The 15,177-nt window shown below is 61.4% G+C and overlaps 4 protein-coding genes across 9 annotated transcripts in view; 3 read left to right on the top strand and 1 right to left on the bottom strand.

Moving 5' to 3' along the window:
* The first annotated feature begins 95 nt into the window (after positions 1-95).
* CLDN3 (claudin 3) lies at positions 96-1,270 on the top strand. Its single transcript, NM_204202.2, has one exon. It carries the CDS (start codon positions 182-184, stop codon positions 824-826), a length of 645 nt encoding a protein of 214 aa, NP_989533.1. The 5' UTR covers positions 96-181; the 3' UTR covers positions 827-1,270.
* Positions 1,271-2,425: 1,155 nt separating this feature from the next.
* On the top strand, positions 2,426-5,262 carry ABHD11 (abhydrolase domain containing 11). 3 transcript variants are annotated; one of them, XM_025142105.3, is made up of 6 exons: positions 2,751-2,834; positions 3,093-3,228; positions 3,342-3,515; positions 3,889-4,059; positions 4,303-4,484; positions 4,784-5,262. In XM_025142105.3, exons 1-6 carry the CDS (start codon positions 2,764-2,766, stop codon positions 4,920-4,922), a joined length of 873 nt encoding a protein of 290 aa, XP_024997873.3. In that variant the 5' UTR covers positions 2,751-2,763; the 3' UTR covers positions 4,923-5,262. The 3 variants fall into 3 exon arrangements, with proteins under 3 accessions (XP_046758383.1, XP_024997873.3, XP_046758384.1); XM_046902427.1 differs by having other exon boundaries at positions 2,426-2,834; positions 3,093-3,515; XM_046902428.1 differs by lacking the exon at positions 3,342-3,515.
* Positions 5,263-7,048: 1,786 nt separating this feature from the next.
* Positions 7,049-12,084, bottom strand: CASP1 (caspase 1). 2 transcript variants are annotated; one of them, XM_040650618.2, is made up of 9 exons: positions 11,036-11,110; positions 10,452-10,724; positions 10,013-10,149; positions 9,656-9,832; positions 9,232-9,463; positions 8,968-9,120; positions 8,231-8,340; positions 7,792-7,894; positions 7,049-7,272 (listed from the first exon to the last, which is right to left on the bottom strand). In XM_040650618.2, exons 1-8 carry the CDS (start codon positions 11,040-11,042, stop codon positions 7,802-7,804), a joined length of 1,182 nt encoding a protein of 393 aa, XP_040506552.1. In that variant the 5' UTR covers positions 11,043-11,110; the 3' UTR covers positions 7,049-7,272; positions 7,792-7,801. The 2 variants fall into 2 exon arrangements, with proteins under 2 accessions (XP_040506552.1, XP_015151421.2); XM_015295935.4 differs by lacking the exons at positions 10,013-10,149; positions 10,452-10,724 and adding an exon at positions 11,994-12,084 and having other exon boundaries at positions 11,036-11,598.
* Positions 12,085-12,182: 98 nt separating this feature from the next.
* MTMR4 (myotubularin related protein 4) overlaps positions 12,183-15,177 on the top strand; it is a 44,030-nt gene continuing 41,035 nt past the window's right edge. Inside the window, exon 1 of one of the 3 annotated variants that reach the window (XM_415720.7) lies at positions 12,183-12,372. In XM_415720.7, coding sequence (XP_415720.6) covers positions 12,198-12,372 — 175 coding nt within the window. In that variant the 5' untranslated portion in view covers positions 12,183-12,197. Of the gene's footprint in view, positions 15,018-15,177 lie in introns of all 3 variants that reach the window. The other 2 variants (XM_015295932.4, XM_015295931.4) reach the window with 2 other exon arrangements.

Below are 15,177 nucleotides of genomic sequence, written 5' to 3'. Positions count from 1 at the left end.
GCGGAGAAACCCCACCCCGGGCGGGCGCTGAGCGAGCGCAGCCCGGCCCCAGCCCCGCCAGCCCATATAAGCACAGGTGCACCCAGGTGTAAGCCGATCCCCACGGCTGCAGCAGCGAGCGGAGCACAGGGTGGTTTCGGTCAGCGGGTTCCTCTCTGCCATCGCCCGGGAGCCGGACACCATGTCTATGGGGCTGGAGATCGGTGGGGTGGCCCTGTCGGTGCTGGGCTGGCTGTGCAGCATCATCTGCTGCGCGCTGCCCATGTGGAGGGTGACGGCCTTCATCGGCAACAACATCGTGACGGCGCAGATCATCTGGGAAGGGCTGTGGATGAACTGCGTGGTGCAGAGCACGGGGCAGATGCAGTGCAAGGTGTACGACTCCATGCTGGCCCTGCCGCAGGACCTGCAGGCCGCCCGCGCGCTGCTGGTGGTGGCCATCGTGCTGGCCGTGCTGGGCCTGATGGTGGCCATCGTGGGCGCCCAGTGCACGCGCTGCGTGGAGGACGAGACCACCAAGGCCAAGATCACCATCGTCTCCGGCGTCATCTTCCTGCTCTCCGGCATCATGACCCTCATCCCCGTCTCCTGGTCGGCCAACACCATCATCCGGGATTTCTACAACCCGCTGGTGATCGACGCTCAGAAGCGGGAGCTGGGCACGTCCCTCTACGTGGGCTGGGCGGCCTCCGCGCTGCTGCTCTTTGGGGGGGCCCTGCTGTGCTGCTCCTGCCCCCCCAAAGACGAGAGGTACGCGCCCAGCAAGGTGGCTTACTCCGCCCCGCGCTCCGCCGTTACCAGCTACGACAAGAGGAACTATGTGTGAGCCCCCCGCGCCCCCCGGCCCAGCCCTATGGGGGGCTCAGCCGCCCCCGCGCCCACTTCCAGCCCCACCGCCGGGACCGCCACCGCCGGGGACCCTCCGCCCCGCGGGCCGGGGAGAGAGCTCCTGTCCCCGAGGGTGCCCAGCACGGTGGGAGCAGGCGGGGAAATGAAGGGGGGGCGATGGGATCGGTGCCGGGGTCAGGGCCGGGCAGTGTGAGCGGGAGCCGGGCGGGCGGCTGTGTCAATACTGATGGTTTCATGTAAACAGAGCCGGTTTCGGGTTGCCAGGAGAGCTGTGTGCAGCAGCACCAGGAGGAAGCTCCGTGCCCCCCCCGCCCTGCCCCGCCGGCCCCCCCGGGACCCCCCGCCGGCCGGGCACCTTCTCTCCCTGTTACGCGTGGTCTGTACAAGTTACATTTGTCAATAAAGGAATCCTGTTTTGGTATCCATGTGTCCTTGAGCCCCTCGACGGGACGGGGGGAACGGAGGCTGAGAGCCACCTGGGGAGGTAATGGCCTTCGTCCCCACGGGAAGGCGGCGTGGGGCAGATGAGCATCGTGAGCAAAGACAGCGCCAGCCATGGAGCATCAATGGGGATGCGCCGCAGCGGAGAGGACCCCTCTGTCCCCCCCAAACGGGGGTGTGAGCACACAGCCATCCCCACGCAAGGAGTGGAGCAGCACCGGGCCGACCCCAGTGACACCGGACTGGGGATGGGCACCTCCAGACCCTTCCCACCAGGTCCTGGCCCCTCTCGGCTCCTTCCCCATCCGCCCCCCTCCCAGCCCCACGCAGGGGGCTCCGGGCCGCAGGATCGCAGCCGCTGCCCAGCTGACGTCCCGCCATCGGCACTCCCTGCCGCTCGGTACAAAGTCTGGCACTCCGGCGGCGAAGACCGGCTCTTTCCCCCCCGTAAAGGCAGGGGCGAGGCCGCATTGCACAACGCCCGCACCGCCCGTTCCCGGCCCGGCAGCGCGGTGCGGCTCTGCCCGGCGCCGGGCGGCCCCCGCCTTCCCCGCCACGCTCCGGCGGGTGCGGACAAAGCCGCAGGTGCGTCGCCGCGTCCCGCTCTCCCCTTCCCCGGCCCCCGAGGCCGTCTCGCAACCGCCGTCGGAAAACCGCAGCCGAGAGGCAGGGCTGAGCAGGGCGCTTCGGCCGCTCCCCGTTCGACGGCCCCGCGGGCAGCTCACGCTGGCAGGCCCGCCGGGGGGGGGGGGGGGGGGGGCGGCTCAGGTTCCCCCCGGCCCCGCACGCACGGCCGCCCCGATAAGGATCAGCCGGAGCGGAGCGGCCCTGCTGGGGCCGGCCTGGGGCTCGCGGGGACGCGGGGCCTGCCCTGGCCCCGGGCCACACGCAGGCGGGCGGTGACCTTGCTGCCAGCGGAGCACAAGGAGACCATTGAGGGCTGCGGCCCTCCCCCCCCCCCACCCCGCGTCAGCTCTCTCTGGCGGCAGTGGAGGCACACGGAGCGCCCACAGCACCACGTGGGGGCTGCTGGGGTCAATGAGGGCGCGGGGGGCGGCCGATGGGTCAGACGGAACCGGGCCCGCAGCGTGGTGCGGGCTGTGCCCGTGCCGGGCCGTGCTCTGGGTGCCCCGGTGCCCCCCTGCCTGCTCCCCATGCCCTGTGCCGGGGTATGGGCGCACAGCCACAGCGCTGCGGCCTTCACACGGCATCACAGCGCCCCGGGGCTGAGCCCGGGCGTCGTGCGGTACCGTGCGGGGACACGCGGTGGCACAGCACGGCACAGCACGGCCCGCCTGCCGCTCCGGCCCAGGGCTCCCCGCCCGCAGCCCGTGTCGCTGAGTCACGGTGCCGCCTGCAGTCCGCCGAGCCGCCCTCCCGCCGCCAGGGGGCGCACGCGGTCAGCAGCGGGGCGCGGTCGCCGTCACATTACGCCACGGCAGCGCGCCGCCCTCCCGCCCGCCCGCCGCCATCATGCTCCGCCGCCTGCCCCGGGGCTCGGCCCGCAGCCCCCTCCCGCCGCCCGCAGCCCGCTCCGCCGTGACGTAAGGGCCCGTCCGCGCGCGGGGCGGGGGCAGGACGGGTGGTGGTCCCGCGGGGAGGGGCCGTGCTTTACCCAACCTCGGCCCTAACCCCGCCCCCTTCCGCGGGCCCCTCCCCTCAGGGCCCGGGCTCTTCGCTGGCCTCTCGCGTAGCCCCGCCCCCCTCGCGTAGCCCCGCCCCCTTTCGTAGCCCCGCCCCCAGCCCTACCTGCTGTTCCCGCGGCCCGCACTGCTCCCAGCCCCACCTCTCTCTCCCCCCAGCGCTGTGCCGTTGGCCCACGCCGAGATGGGTGTCCGAGGCACGCGCCCACCCCTGGTGCTGCTCCACGGCCTCTTCGGCAGCCACGGCAACTTCCAGACGGTGGCCAAAGCGCTGGTGCGGCGCGTCGGTGGCCAGGTGAGGCCACGGGGGGCGGCCGCAGAGCCCCCCATTTCACGGGCAGTCCCGCAGGTGTGGGGGCCGTGAGCAGCGCCCGGCCCCAGGTGACGCAGTGCCCCCCGGCTGGGCAGGTGCTGACGATGGACGCACGCAACCACGGCAGCAGCCCCCACAGCCCGCTGATGACGTATGAGGCGATGAGCGTGGATGTGCAGCACCTCCTGGCCCACCTGGGCATCCACAAGTGCATCCTCGTGGGACACAGCATGGGCGGCAAGACGGCCATGGTGCTGGCTTTGCAGCGGGTGGGTGTGTGGGGGCTCCTGGCAGTGGGATGGGGCTCAGAGAGTGTTGGAGGTGGCACCGGGAGGGGCAGTGCTGATGCGGCCACGAGCCCACGGTGAGCGGCTATCCCCAGCACTGCCCTGCTCAGAGCTGTGAGCCGGGCTGCAGGGCTCTGCTCTCAGCCCACCTCACCAGCACCAATTGCACAGGAGCTCAGAGGTCTCTTGTACAGAGGTGCTGCGAAGTAAGACTTCAAGGGAGGGTTTGTGGAGCTATCTGCTGGGGCAGGAGGGAGCTAAAAGCCTTCAGAGAGCAGAGCCCTGTGCCTGGTCTCACTGTTCAGAGCAGGACTGGGAGATCTCAGCTCACATCCAGTCTGCTCTGTGTCCCCAGCCAGACTTGGTGGAGCGTCTTATCTCCGTAGACATCGGTCCTACCTCAACCGCGCTTATCTCCGAGTTCCCTGCCTACATCTCCGCCATGAAGTCAGTGAACATCCCGGCTGGCCTGTCCCGCTCCACAGCCCGCCAGCTGGCTGACAGTCAGCTGAGTTCCACGGTCCAGGTGGGAAATCCCTCTCCTAGAAAGGGGCTTCTGCTCCTAGCCTGTTTCTGGGACTCTGCATTCCTGCCAGCTCAATGCTGACCTGGGCAGCTGGGTCACAAGGGCTGCAGGGGCACTGGGGAACACGACATGCATGGGCTGTGAGACAGGTAGGACAGAAGCTACCAGTACATCCCAAGGGATCATTGCTCTCACTGAAGAGCAATGTTCTTGGCGTTGTGGCTCATTCCCCTTTTGTGGCAGGACCCTCAGCTGAGACAGTTTCTTCTCACCAACCTGGTGGCGGTGGAGGGCCGCTACATCTGGAGAGTGAACCTGGATGCTATTTCCCATCACTTTGCAGATATCATGAGCTTCCCTGTCTTCCACAAGCCATATCCTGGCCCTGTGTTGTTTTTGGGAGGATCCAACTCGCCCTATATCAGGTGAGACTGAAGAGAAGCTGTTCAAAGTCTGTGCTCTGACTCCTTCTGCCATTCTGCAGGTGAGGCTGGGAGGAAGCACTGAGGTAGGGAAGGTCCTGGAGTGAGCTCTGTGCCTCTAGCAGCCAGTGACACTGATGTGCTGGAGGGTGAGGTGGAGCCTGAGGGCAGCCCCAGGCTTTCCTAGCAGTGACAGAAAGGATGTGGTCAGACCTGAGATCCCTCAGCTTGCAGCAGGTGGAGGAAAGCATCTGGGTGGACCTCTGACCACCCTTCTCATGCTGTTTTCCCTTGTCCTGCAGTTCCAAAGACTACCCAGAGATCCAACGCCTCTTCCCCAAAGCAGATGTCCAGTTCATTGAAGGGGCAGGCCACATAGTCCATCAAGACAAGTTTGAAGACTTCATCACTGCTGTCCTCAATTTCTTGCCACCACCGTAGTGCTGGCCACCGGGGTTTCTGCAAGCGCTGCATGGGACCCAGGGAGCTCTGCGCTGGCCAAAGAGAGGATGAGCCCAGAGCAGCTGCCACCTTTGCAGTCTGAGGACGTCTCCCAGCCCTGCTCACATGGAGCCAGAGCAGAGGCCCAGCCCTCCAAGCCCTCCTGCCACCTCCCGGGGACATGGGGTGGCATTGGCTGAGGACATGGCCTGCGTGCACCCCAGTGCTTCGGACACAAGGAGCGGGCAGGAGAGCCCTCTCCTTTTCCTACCACCTTACCATGTGGTGGTGGAGCTGACAGTGATGTGCAGCACTTGCAATAAACCTGAATCCATGCCAAGGCAGAGAATGATTTGGATGTGGCTGTGGAGGAGAAGGGGAGTGCTGATAGGCACAGGAAAAGGCTCTTGTTTACTGGGGGGATGATGGTGGGAGGTGTCAGCTGTGCTGCTAGACACCAATTTAAGGATCTTTCTTGGCTTCCAGAGGAAATCACTCCACCACCTCTGAGGCAGCAGGAGGATATGGAGGAAGCTGCCTCCTGAGAAAGGCCATGCCATGGGCTGCAGAAGGGAGCTGTGAGGAAGGAGTGATGGGAGCATGGATACCCACCCTGCTCTGCCCTTCACCCTTCACTCCAAGGAGATAGGAATCTGGAGAGCACGTGAGGCAGAAACTGGAGATAGAGACACCAGGGCATGAGGCAGCATTGCTGCAAGGCCAAAGTGTAGCTCTCGCACAGCTCTGGGTGAGGAGGGATGGAGGAGGCAGAAAACAGCAGTCCATGTCCCACCAGCACAGGGAGCAGACGTGCTGAGCAGTTGTGTTTTTCACAGCACCTGAAGTCCCTCTGCCTTCTTGCTGTGCAGGTACTTGGAGAGCATCCACTGCTGGCCCTGGCTGCTCAGAGGGAGCCTGAAGGACCCCTCAGAGCTTGTGAGGTCCCAACTCTTGAGTAACCCTAGGTAATGTATAGATGTCACAAGGTTTGAGATCGCCTTGGGATAGATTAAGGTGAATCAGCACTAACCAATTGGTTTAACACTTTGATTCAGTCAAAGAGTAGCTTCATGTTTGTCTGAGAAACGTAATTATTGGTGCTACATAGGAAATACCCTATTAGCAGTAACCTGTGATTATATGTCTTGCATTACATTCTCATACAACTTCAGAGAGAAACAGACAAAGATGGAAAAGAGAGAGCCACCACCCTTGGATCCAGAAATGTTGCATAATTCCTTTGCCTTTTATGTGCTTGCCTCACCCTTCCCCCCCCCCCCCCCCCCCCCCCGCCTCCCAAGGAGGAGCTCAGTTCTTCAGAACATTCCAGAAATGAGTCTGGCAGCCTTTGCACCAGGAGGCTCTGCAAGCGCAAAGGCCATGATTACACTGGAAAGGACAAGGGGGAGCTGTCACAGTGCGTGGGGGACAAGCAGAGCCCGTCTCTGTCCCATAGTGGATGCCCCACAGGGGTCAACCACCTGAGAGCCCTGTTGTGGGGTATACACTGCTATAGTACAGTAACACTGGGAATTCCTGACCAAAGGATCCTTTGTAGCTCCTAGAGAGAGGAATCAGAACCTTCCCCCACCTCCGAGACAAGAGGAGAATAGGGATGAAACTGCCTCCTGAGAAAGGCCATGCCATGGACTGCAGAAAGGAACCGTGAGGAAGGAGTGGTGGGAGCATGGATGCCCACTCTGCTATGCTTTGGGCTTTGAGCCTGGGTGTGGAAGGAGTTTGCATTCACTTTCTCTCCAGGTTCAGTCCAAGGAGATAGGAATCTCGAGAGTACACGAGGCAGAAACTGGAGATAGGCAGGGACACCAGGGCGTGAGGCAGCATTGCTGCAAGGCCAAAGTGTAGCGGTCGCACAGCTCTGGGCAAGAAGGGATTGAAGAGGCAGAAAACAGTGCAGACTGTCCCACCAGCACAGGGAATAGATGCACACGGAGCAGTAGCGGGTTCTCTATGAGCCCAGCCACCCCCCACGCTGGCTGCCCCCTCCTCCCTCAGCTCTGGTTCCTGACCTCCTGTCTGTTCACAACTGTCCCCAAAAAGACAATGCAGCAGCTGCTGCTGGCCATCACCCACCACCACAGGCTAGAGGCAGAGGAGAGGTGCTGTCGTGTTCTAATCCTTTTATTAGTCAACAAGTTGTGTCAGAAACAGGGCAGAAGTGGCTCTCAGAGAGACGGAAGGTATCTGTCACGAATGGGGAGATGTTTGCTTCACAGCCTTTCTTTGGGGTGATAGAGAGAAGTTCACCAGGTGTGCACGTAGTGTTTTGGTTCAGAGTATCTTTGCTGCTCCCTGGCAAGAATTCGGTCAGTTTGAGGTTGTTCAGAGGCTACAAAAGGGAGGAAGAAGAGAAGACCAAAGACTGTTTAGTTCCAGCTCTGTAGCTGCCTGGCAGAGGAAGCAAAAGAAGCCAGTTTGGAGATTCACTGTTTCTGCAGAGCTGGTTTTGGCCTCTATTTTTTCATTTCTTTTTCTGAAGTGCATCTCTGCAGCACAGCTGCATTCCCTGAGCTAGAGCTTTCGGCTGTGTTACTCCCAAAATCAAACACTTTCTCTGTCCGTGTTTTGTTTACATTAGAAGAGAGAGAACGGAGAACATTAGAACAAAAAAGCTCCTGAGACACAGGCTGCTGCAGTGAATTCCTCAAGCACCCATCTTCTAGAGCCAGCGGGAGATGGGGAGGGAGTCAGGCCCCTGTTCCCAGCACATAAGTCCTTGGGACATAAAGTCCAAGCTGTATGCTCTGGAGCCAAGGTGTGATGGGGAATTGCTCCTGCCACTGACAAAGTAGCAGGCACGGAGCACAAAGAAGAGGCTGCTGCAGAGGTGTGAAGTGGAAAAACTCACCGTGGGCAGATCAGAGGCCTGGGAAGAGATAAAACTTCTTGAGCATTGTAGTCCTCTCTTGTGTTGGCAACTGCCGAGGAAAGTTTTCGAAGGAACGTTGGACCTGGAGTGAGAGAGAGAGCACAGGAAAATGAAAGCAATTCCCTTTCCATCGTGGCTGCAGTGCAGAGCATCAGGAGGCATCCCCAGGAAGGTGCGTTGGTGCAAAGGAAGCCATGGGCTGCACCAACCCAGCAGGCTGTCACGTGCCCGCCCTGTGGCAGGACACTGATCTCCACAGAGAACCAAACCTGAGCACCTGGACCCTTTTAGGACAGAGCCTGCTTCCCACGTTTGCAGAGAAACAGCCTACTCCAGAGCTGTGAGCAGGCCCCTGTTTCTGCAGCAGCATCTCTAGCTGTTGGCATGGCTGCATTTGCATTTAACGACAAAGCCTCACCTTTCGGAACATCTCCTGCAAGTCACTGTTAAAGGCATGGTTTCGAAACTGCTCCACCAGTCTCTGGATAAAAACAGAACCTTCTGTGGGGCTTCTCCAGGAGACAGTGTCTGAGGAGACAGAAGATGCTAAGTGTCATTCCTCTGGTGTTCCCCACGGCAGCAGCAATCAACACAAGGTGCTAGAGCAGGGGACTGAGACACCTTCTGAGATCTTTGTAGATGGCTCACCTGACCAGTGGGCTGAAGAATGGGAAAAGGACAGAGCTTTCCTGGAATGCTGGGTGTGATATTTTCTCTACTCTCTCTACTCCCAGCCACGCTCCCAGTGCATGCATGTCTGCACAGCCTGGAGCCATCTGTGACCTAGCCAGACTCCCCATAGGAGAAGACAACTTTGCCCGGCTAGCCACTACAATGAGATAAAGGGACTGGGGAAGGGGAAGGAGTGCAGGGGAGGGCTGGAGCGAGGGCACAGAACTCCAGCTGTGGTAGCACTCACTCAGAAAAGGATCTGGGCTTGGAGTGGCTGTGCACCTTGACACTGAGAGGACACTGCACTCTCCAGAAGCTGCTAGAGCAATGCCTGAGCAGTGTGTGCTGGGCCACCAAATGGAGGGGACCTTGTAAACCCACCCTGAGAAGGAGGTGTGGGAGACACTGACGAGGTATGGAATGGGAGTCCTGCCCCCCTTGCCTTCCTTCAGACAAGAGAACTCTCTCCACGGAATTGCTTACCAGGCGTGGAAGAATATAAAGTGGCAAAATCACTCTCCAGGTGAGCTTCTCTGGTTTTAGAACCTTGCAGCTCTACACATCTCCAGCCATCCGAAGTGGAAGTGGGCATCTCAGGGTCGATGGAGTCACGTATCTGCACAGATCCTATGTTGTCTAGGAAGGCAGGGCCAGCCGTCAGTGATGGAGTGCCCCAAACCCAGCCTGCGCTCCAGGTGAGCCTGACTTGCTTGATCACCTGGCAGGCACCCTACAGCAGGGACTCACCTCCACGGCAGCACTGGATAATGACCACTTTGGGTTTGCCCATCAGCGCCCTGCAGTGCTTGTTGTTGAAATTCTCGTAGATGGTGTTGAAGGAAAGGATGTCCGTGGTCCCATTACTCTTGGTCCCGCAGATCCCAGTGCTCATTCCATGTGACATGAACACCAGGAAGGTGCTGTCAGAGGTCAAATGATCTTTGTGATCTGCAAACTTCTTCATGACTGTGGTCATCTCCTGCAAAATACCAGGAAGAAGGGGCATCAGCCACCTGTGACCAGCTGTGCGGAGATCCAGCCTCCAGCTGTGAGCAGGAGGCACTGCCACTGGGGACAGAAGTGTCCCTGTGGTGCCTGAGCCCCCCATCTCCATTGCACACAGGGGTCTCTGCAGCGCTCCTGGGGCCTGTGCCTGGAGCAGTCCTTTTACCTGGGAAGTTTTGTCTTCATGGCACTCCACATTGTAGCCCAGCCCTTCTAGCAGCTTTGTCATCTCCTTCACGTCCACTTCAGCTCCGTCCCGCTGTCTCAAGTGCTTAAACTTGGTGTTGCAGATGAGCAGGGCCCTACGGGTTCGTCTCTCCCGTGGCTGGTATATGTCATAGATCTGTGATGAGAGAACGAGGTGATGCACAAGGCCTATGCACATCTCCCTGGCCCTGGGGCATCTTCCCGAAGATCTTGCCCTGCTCATGGACTACAGAGGACCCTTGGCAGCCTTTGCCCCCTCTGGCAGAGAGGCTGCTCCATGCTCCAGCCCTTCGCTCATCTCCTCTACCCACAGCACCTGATCTCCCTCTGCCTCCTTGATGCGCTGGTACTCGCTGAGGGGGCACTGCTGTATCCACTGCAGGTCCTGGCTGCTAACAGGGGGGTCGGAGAATCCCACAGTGCTGGGGACAGCCAGCGGTGCACCAGGAGGCTCTGCAAGCACAAAGGTGGTTACACTGGAAAGGGCAAGAGGGAGCTGTCACAGTGCGTGGGGGGCAAGCAGAGCCCATCTCTGCCCCACAGTGGATGCCTACAGGGGACAGCCACCTGAGAGCCCTGTTGTCACCACATGGTGAGGGGTACACACTGCCACAGCACAGTGACACTGGGAATTCCTGACTGCTCAGTGTCTTTGGGCCTGGGCCAGAGGGCAAGGCTGACCCTCTCTCCAGCACGCCATGAGAGGCACTGAGAGCCCAAGCATGGCCGGGGCAGGCCATGGCCCTGCCTCTCACCTGCATGAGCACACAGTCTCAGCTGCTCTGCCAAGTTGCAGTCGTGCTTCCTGAGGCTGTCAATGAAGATGGCGCTGGCCCGAGGGCCCTTCAGGCGTACGGTGTCTATGAGGCTGCGGGCCTTGTCGGTTGTCACTGGGTTGCCCTCCTGTACCTCATCCACTTCTGCCTGGTTCAGCACCCTGTGGGCCAGCAGCTCGTCCAGGAGATTGGAGACTACGGCCTTCCTCACGCGGCTCACAAAATCGGCACGCACTCTCAGCAGCTCCTGGTCTGTAGGGCAGCCCCGTCAGCACCCAGAGCCGCCCCACATAGCTCCAGCTCTCCCGCCACTCGTGCCCACCATTCTCTTTCCCACTTCCTCGGTGCTCCCCACTCTCCCTCACCCGCCCCAGGGTGCTTCCCGTGCCACCACTCCCCTCTCCCTGTTGCCACAGAAAGTGCTGCAGGACATGGATCCCTTGCCCAGGACACACGTCCTGTGGCCAAGCCCACACAGTGCCATGGGCTGTGGTGTGTGAGGCTCAGCAGGGCCAGCAAGCCCTAGGCAGCCCCCTGCGCCCCCCACCACTGGCTGTGCTCACCTGCCATTGGCCCTCAGCCCCCGGCCCACCAAACGGCTCCAGCAGCCACTTCTTGTGGGAAGACAAAAATGAAACAAAGTTTGCTTCCTGCTTCCTCCTTTGTCTTTTGTCGCCACCTATCAGAGTCCTGCCAGCCCCAGCACAGCACGGTGTGCCCACAGAGCTGCAGCCCTGCACTATCACAGCCCCCATCACCACTCCCTGGGGTGCAGCCCAGCGGGCACCCGGAGTTGTGGCACTACCAGGTGAGGAGGCGCAATGCCACACGGTGGTGCTGCTTACAGCTCCCGAGCCAGGGAACATGGCTGCTTCTCAGCCACAAGCTGACATCTGGACAACACTCTCAGGCACATGGTCCCATTTTGGGTGGTGCTGCGAGGAGCCAGGATTTGGAAGCAGTGATCCCTGTGGGTCCACAGGGATCCACCCTTCAGGATCTCATCCGTCATGCTGCAGACCTGCTGCAGGCCAGCTTGGCCTGTCCCCTTTGGGTTCCTGTGGGGAGCAGCATCCTCATCTGCCCAGGGCTCATCACTTCAGGGGTGGGGAAAGGAGAACACCACCTGTGATGGGGAATCGAGACGGTAAGGGACACTGCGACCATAGGAAAGACTCCACGTCCAACTCCAGCCCACCCACCGTGCCCAATGCTCGCGGAGCGCCCCCTGCGGCCCTGCCACTGCAGCACCGCTCTTTCGGAGCCGTTCTTCGTTCCATCCATCCCGCAGGGAGCCCAGCAGGGCTCACAGCACTGCCACGTCGGAGGGCAGTGAGCGCAGCCGCAGTGACAGCGGCGACGGCAGAACGCCGTGAGGAGCGGCGGACAGGGATGGGGCGGGGCGGGGCCGGGCGGAGCAGAGCAACTGCCCGAGGCCTGACAGGGCAACCTGAGCGCGGCGCACGGCTACGATGAGGAGACGTTATGGCTCCCAACTCGCCATAAAGGCTTCCAACTCACCGTACTGCCTCACGTGGCCGTACAGCCCGGCGCGAGGACGCGGCCGTACGGCGGGCTCAGCGCCCAACCCCCGCTCCCCGCGCCGCTGTCTGAGGCGCAGGGCTGCCCGCCCTCCGATTGGCTGCAGCGGGACGCGCTGTGATTTCTCATTGGGCGCCGCTCGCCGGGTCCCACCCCGCGCCTCTCGCCGCGCCGGGTCACGGGATGCTCTGTGGGCGCGTCCCGGCGGCCGGCGGCGCTGGGCGGGGACGCGTTCTCTCCGCTCATTGGTCGGTGTTGCCGGCGGCGGCGGGCGCCGATTGGCGGAGCCGCGCGGGTCGGTGGGGGCAGGGCGGGGAGCCGCACGCGGCAGAGGCGGGAGCGGCGCGTTCGGACTCAGGTGAGGCCCTGCCGACCCCCCGCGCCCCTCCCCCACCCCGGTGCCAGGCCCCGGGCCCGGCCCTGCCCGCCGCACCGCCCCGCGCCCCGCCCCGGCGGCGCTGCCCGGGCCTTCCGCCTCGGGGGCCGTCCCGCCGTCTGCTCGGGCCCCGTAGCACCGCGTGGGCGCCGCGGCGCGGCCCTACCCGGGCTGTGGTGGCTGTGCGCCCGGGGCCGCCGGGTCGGAATTGGCGGTCCCGCGATCTCGAGGGCCGGGGGGCGGCCGATGGGACGGGGGTGGGGAGGAGGAGTGCCGGCGAGCGGGAGGAAATCTGCACGCCGTGCGCTTCGCAGCCTCGTGGAACCGCAGCGCGGTGGGGTTGGAAGGGACCTCCCGGCCCCATCCCCGCCATGGGCTGAGTGCCCCCAGCTGAGGCTCCCGGGGCCCACCCGTGGCCTGGGGCACCCGCGGCTCCGGGCAGCAGTGCAGCTCACCGCCCTCTGCGTGAAGAATTTCCCCATCGCATCTGCCCTGAATTTCCTCTCTCTTAGTTTAAAGCCACCCCCCCTCATTCTGTCACTGTCAGATGTGTAAAAATTCGCTCTCCCTCGTGTTTGTGAGCTCCCTTTGCAGCCTTCGAGTACCCTTAAGGGTTCTCCCTGGAGCCTTCTCTTCTGCAGGCAGAGCCCCCTCAGCCTTCCTGCATAGCAGAGGTGCTCCGTCCTCTGAGCGTCCTCCTGGATATCAGTGTGTCCTGAGGAACTCATAAGGTGTTTGTAGTCACCAAAGCCTGCGCCTTTCTCTTCTGTCCCTGCTGTCCCCCCTTCCAGTTTCACTCCCCCATGGTTTTCTGTTTCACAGAACTGTAGGGGCTGGAAGGGACCTCTGGAGACCCCCCATCCAGCTCCTCCAGAGCAGTTCCCTGCAGCAGGGGCACGGGAAAGCATCCCAGCAGGTCTTAAATACCTCCAGGGAAAGAGATCCCTCCACCTCTCTGGGCAGCTTGTTCTGGGGCTCTGGAACCCTCAGAGCAAAGGAGTTTTCCCTTGTGTTCGTATCTGTTGGAGAGTTTTGGGGCTGGGATGTGTCTCTGATTGTGCCCTGCGCATATCACAGCGTACAGGAAAACACCAAGGTGTAGGACCGGATTAGAATTTTTTTTGGACAATAATGAATGGAGAAGAGAGCCAATTAGAGGATTACTTTGCTCTTAATAAATTAACATAACAAGTCAATTGCTGCCTGTAGCCCTGCTGGCTCCTCAGGACTGTGCCGGTGGTGCTGCTCCACACGGGCCGGGGTCACAGCTCCTCACTGCTGCCCCATACCCGGAGGGATAGGATTTCCTGGGCAGGATCAGCTGGCGAGCTTATAAATAGCAAATGCCTGCTCAGCCTGCGTGGCGCGGCGTGGCCGGGCTGCAGCCTCACTGCTTGCATGCTGCTCTGCCAGCCTGGGCTGCAGCTCGGGGCGTGTGGCCAAACCTGCACATGAAGGTGAATTCCTGCACGGGTCAGCCTCTGAGCAAGGCACTGTGAGGGCTGCAGCCTGCAGCCAGGTGTTTGTCGCTGATTCGGAGGGCTTTGGCAGCAGCGATGTGCAGTGCTGCCGTTGCACGCTGAGGTGGTCTCCAGTTATTGGGTGGTGCATGGAAATGGGCTGTTAGCTGGGAGCTGGAGCTGATCTCTGCTCCATCTTCCTTGAGGTGTTGGTGCAGAGCCTGGGGTCGGGTCCCAGGGCTGCTTCTGCTGGCGCTTGGTTTGCAGCAGGTTCTGCAGACCTGGCTGCTCTGTGCACAGTAGATGTGATAGCAGCACCCTGCCTTCTGTGTGGCACAGCACGTTAGTGGGACGTGGCAAAAGCGAAATGGAGTGGGTGGTCCCCATTCTTCGCAGTGCCGGTGACTCTGCTGGTGCGTTTTGTTTTGATGTGGTTGTCCTTTCTCAACTGAGAGATGCCCTCAACTTTTTTTCCCCAAGCAGAAGCATGCCCAGGGCACGTCCCTAGGGAGGAGAGTTATGTGTTGGCGTTCTGATTGAAGACACACACAGTTACCAACCCCAGAGGCGTCCTTTCTCATTGTGTTTGTTTGCAGGTGCATCACTCCTTGGCACCTGGCTCTGAGCAGGGCTGGCCTCGCTTACCTTCTGGCTGGGGCTCAGCAGTGGGTCTGACCCAGGGGGGCTCCTGCACCAGGAACCCCACCAAGCTCAGCCTTCCCAGCTGCACACGGCGGCCTCTTGTGTGGGTCTGGCTGCGGGGGGCCGGCACAGTGCTGCTGGGAGGGATGCCAGCACGGGGCTGGCTGGGAGCAGAGCTGTGGCACTGACAGCACAGCACAGCACAGCGTGGGCCGGGTGCTGGGTGTGCTGCAGGCTGGAGCCGCTCGGTGCAAACAGCTCCTCCCCGTTGGAGCAGCCCGTCCTGGCTGCAGGAGTGTAGGTGGAAACCTCTCACAACTTATCTGCTTGGGGGCAAAGTCTTGCATCTGAACTTAAGCCCACATTCATGGCAGTATATCCTCCCATTTCATGGTGCGAGCGGCGCTGGCTGGAGAGAGGAGTTGTGCCTTTTCCAGCCCGCTCAGTTCTTCTTTGCAAACTGAAGCAGTGGAATTTTGACTCTGCAGGACGGGCCGCAGTGCTGCTGTGAGCGACAGCATGATGGTAAGGCCCCTCTGAGCATTACTGCTTTACAGCCCATTCAGTTGCTTGCTCTCTGCCAGCCTTTCTCTGGTGTTCTCTGTTGAAATAGAGAACTGCTCTGAGCAAAGAGGTGCCGCCTGCATTGTTTCTTCTGGAAGCTTCGGAGGTCTTTTGTTTTCTG

The sequence above is a fragment of the Gallus gallus genome, chromosome 19, assembly GCF_016699485.2.
Source record: "Gallus gallus isolate bGalGal1 chromosome 19, bGalGal1.mat.broiler.GRCg7b, whole genome shotgun sequence".
NCBI lineage: Eukaryota > Metazoa > Chordata > Aves > Galliformes > Phasianidae > Gallus > Gallus gallus.
The sequence above is the reverse complement of the archived record's forward strand: the minus strand, read 5'-3'. Positions and strand labels throughout refer to the sequence as shown.

Excerpts from the sequence above, each read along its gene's own strand:
- CLDN3 (NM_204202.2), top strand. The coding sequence starts at position 182 with ATGTCTATGGGGCTGGAGATCGGTGGGGTGGCCCTGTCGGTGCTGGGC.
- ABHD11 (XM_046902427.1), top strand. The coding sequence starts at position 2,445 with ATGCCCTGTGCCGGGGTATGGGCGCACAGCCACAGCGCTGCGGCCTTC. Across the intron at positions 3,516-3,888 it reads TGGTGCTGGCTTTGCAGCGG|CCAGACTTGGTGGAGCGTCT; the intron begins GTGGGTGTGTGG and ends CTGTGTCCCCAG. Across the intron at positions 4,485-4,783 it reads TCCAACTCGCCCTATATCAG|TTCCAAAGACTACCCAGAGA; the intron begins GTGAGACTGAAG and ends CTTGTCCTGCAG.
- CASP1 (XM_040650618.2), bottom strand. Across the intron at positions 9,464-9,655 it reads ATGAAGACAAAACTTCCCAG|GAGATGACCACAGTCATGAA; the intron begins GTAAAAGGACTG and ends GGTATTTTGCAG. Across the intron at positions 9,121-9,231 it reads TATCCAGTGCTGCCGTGGAG|ACAACATAGGATCTGTGCAG; the intron begins GTGAGTCCCTGC and ends CTGCCTTCCTAG.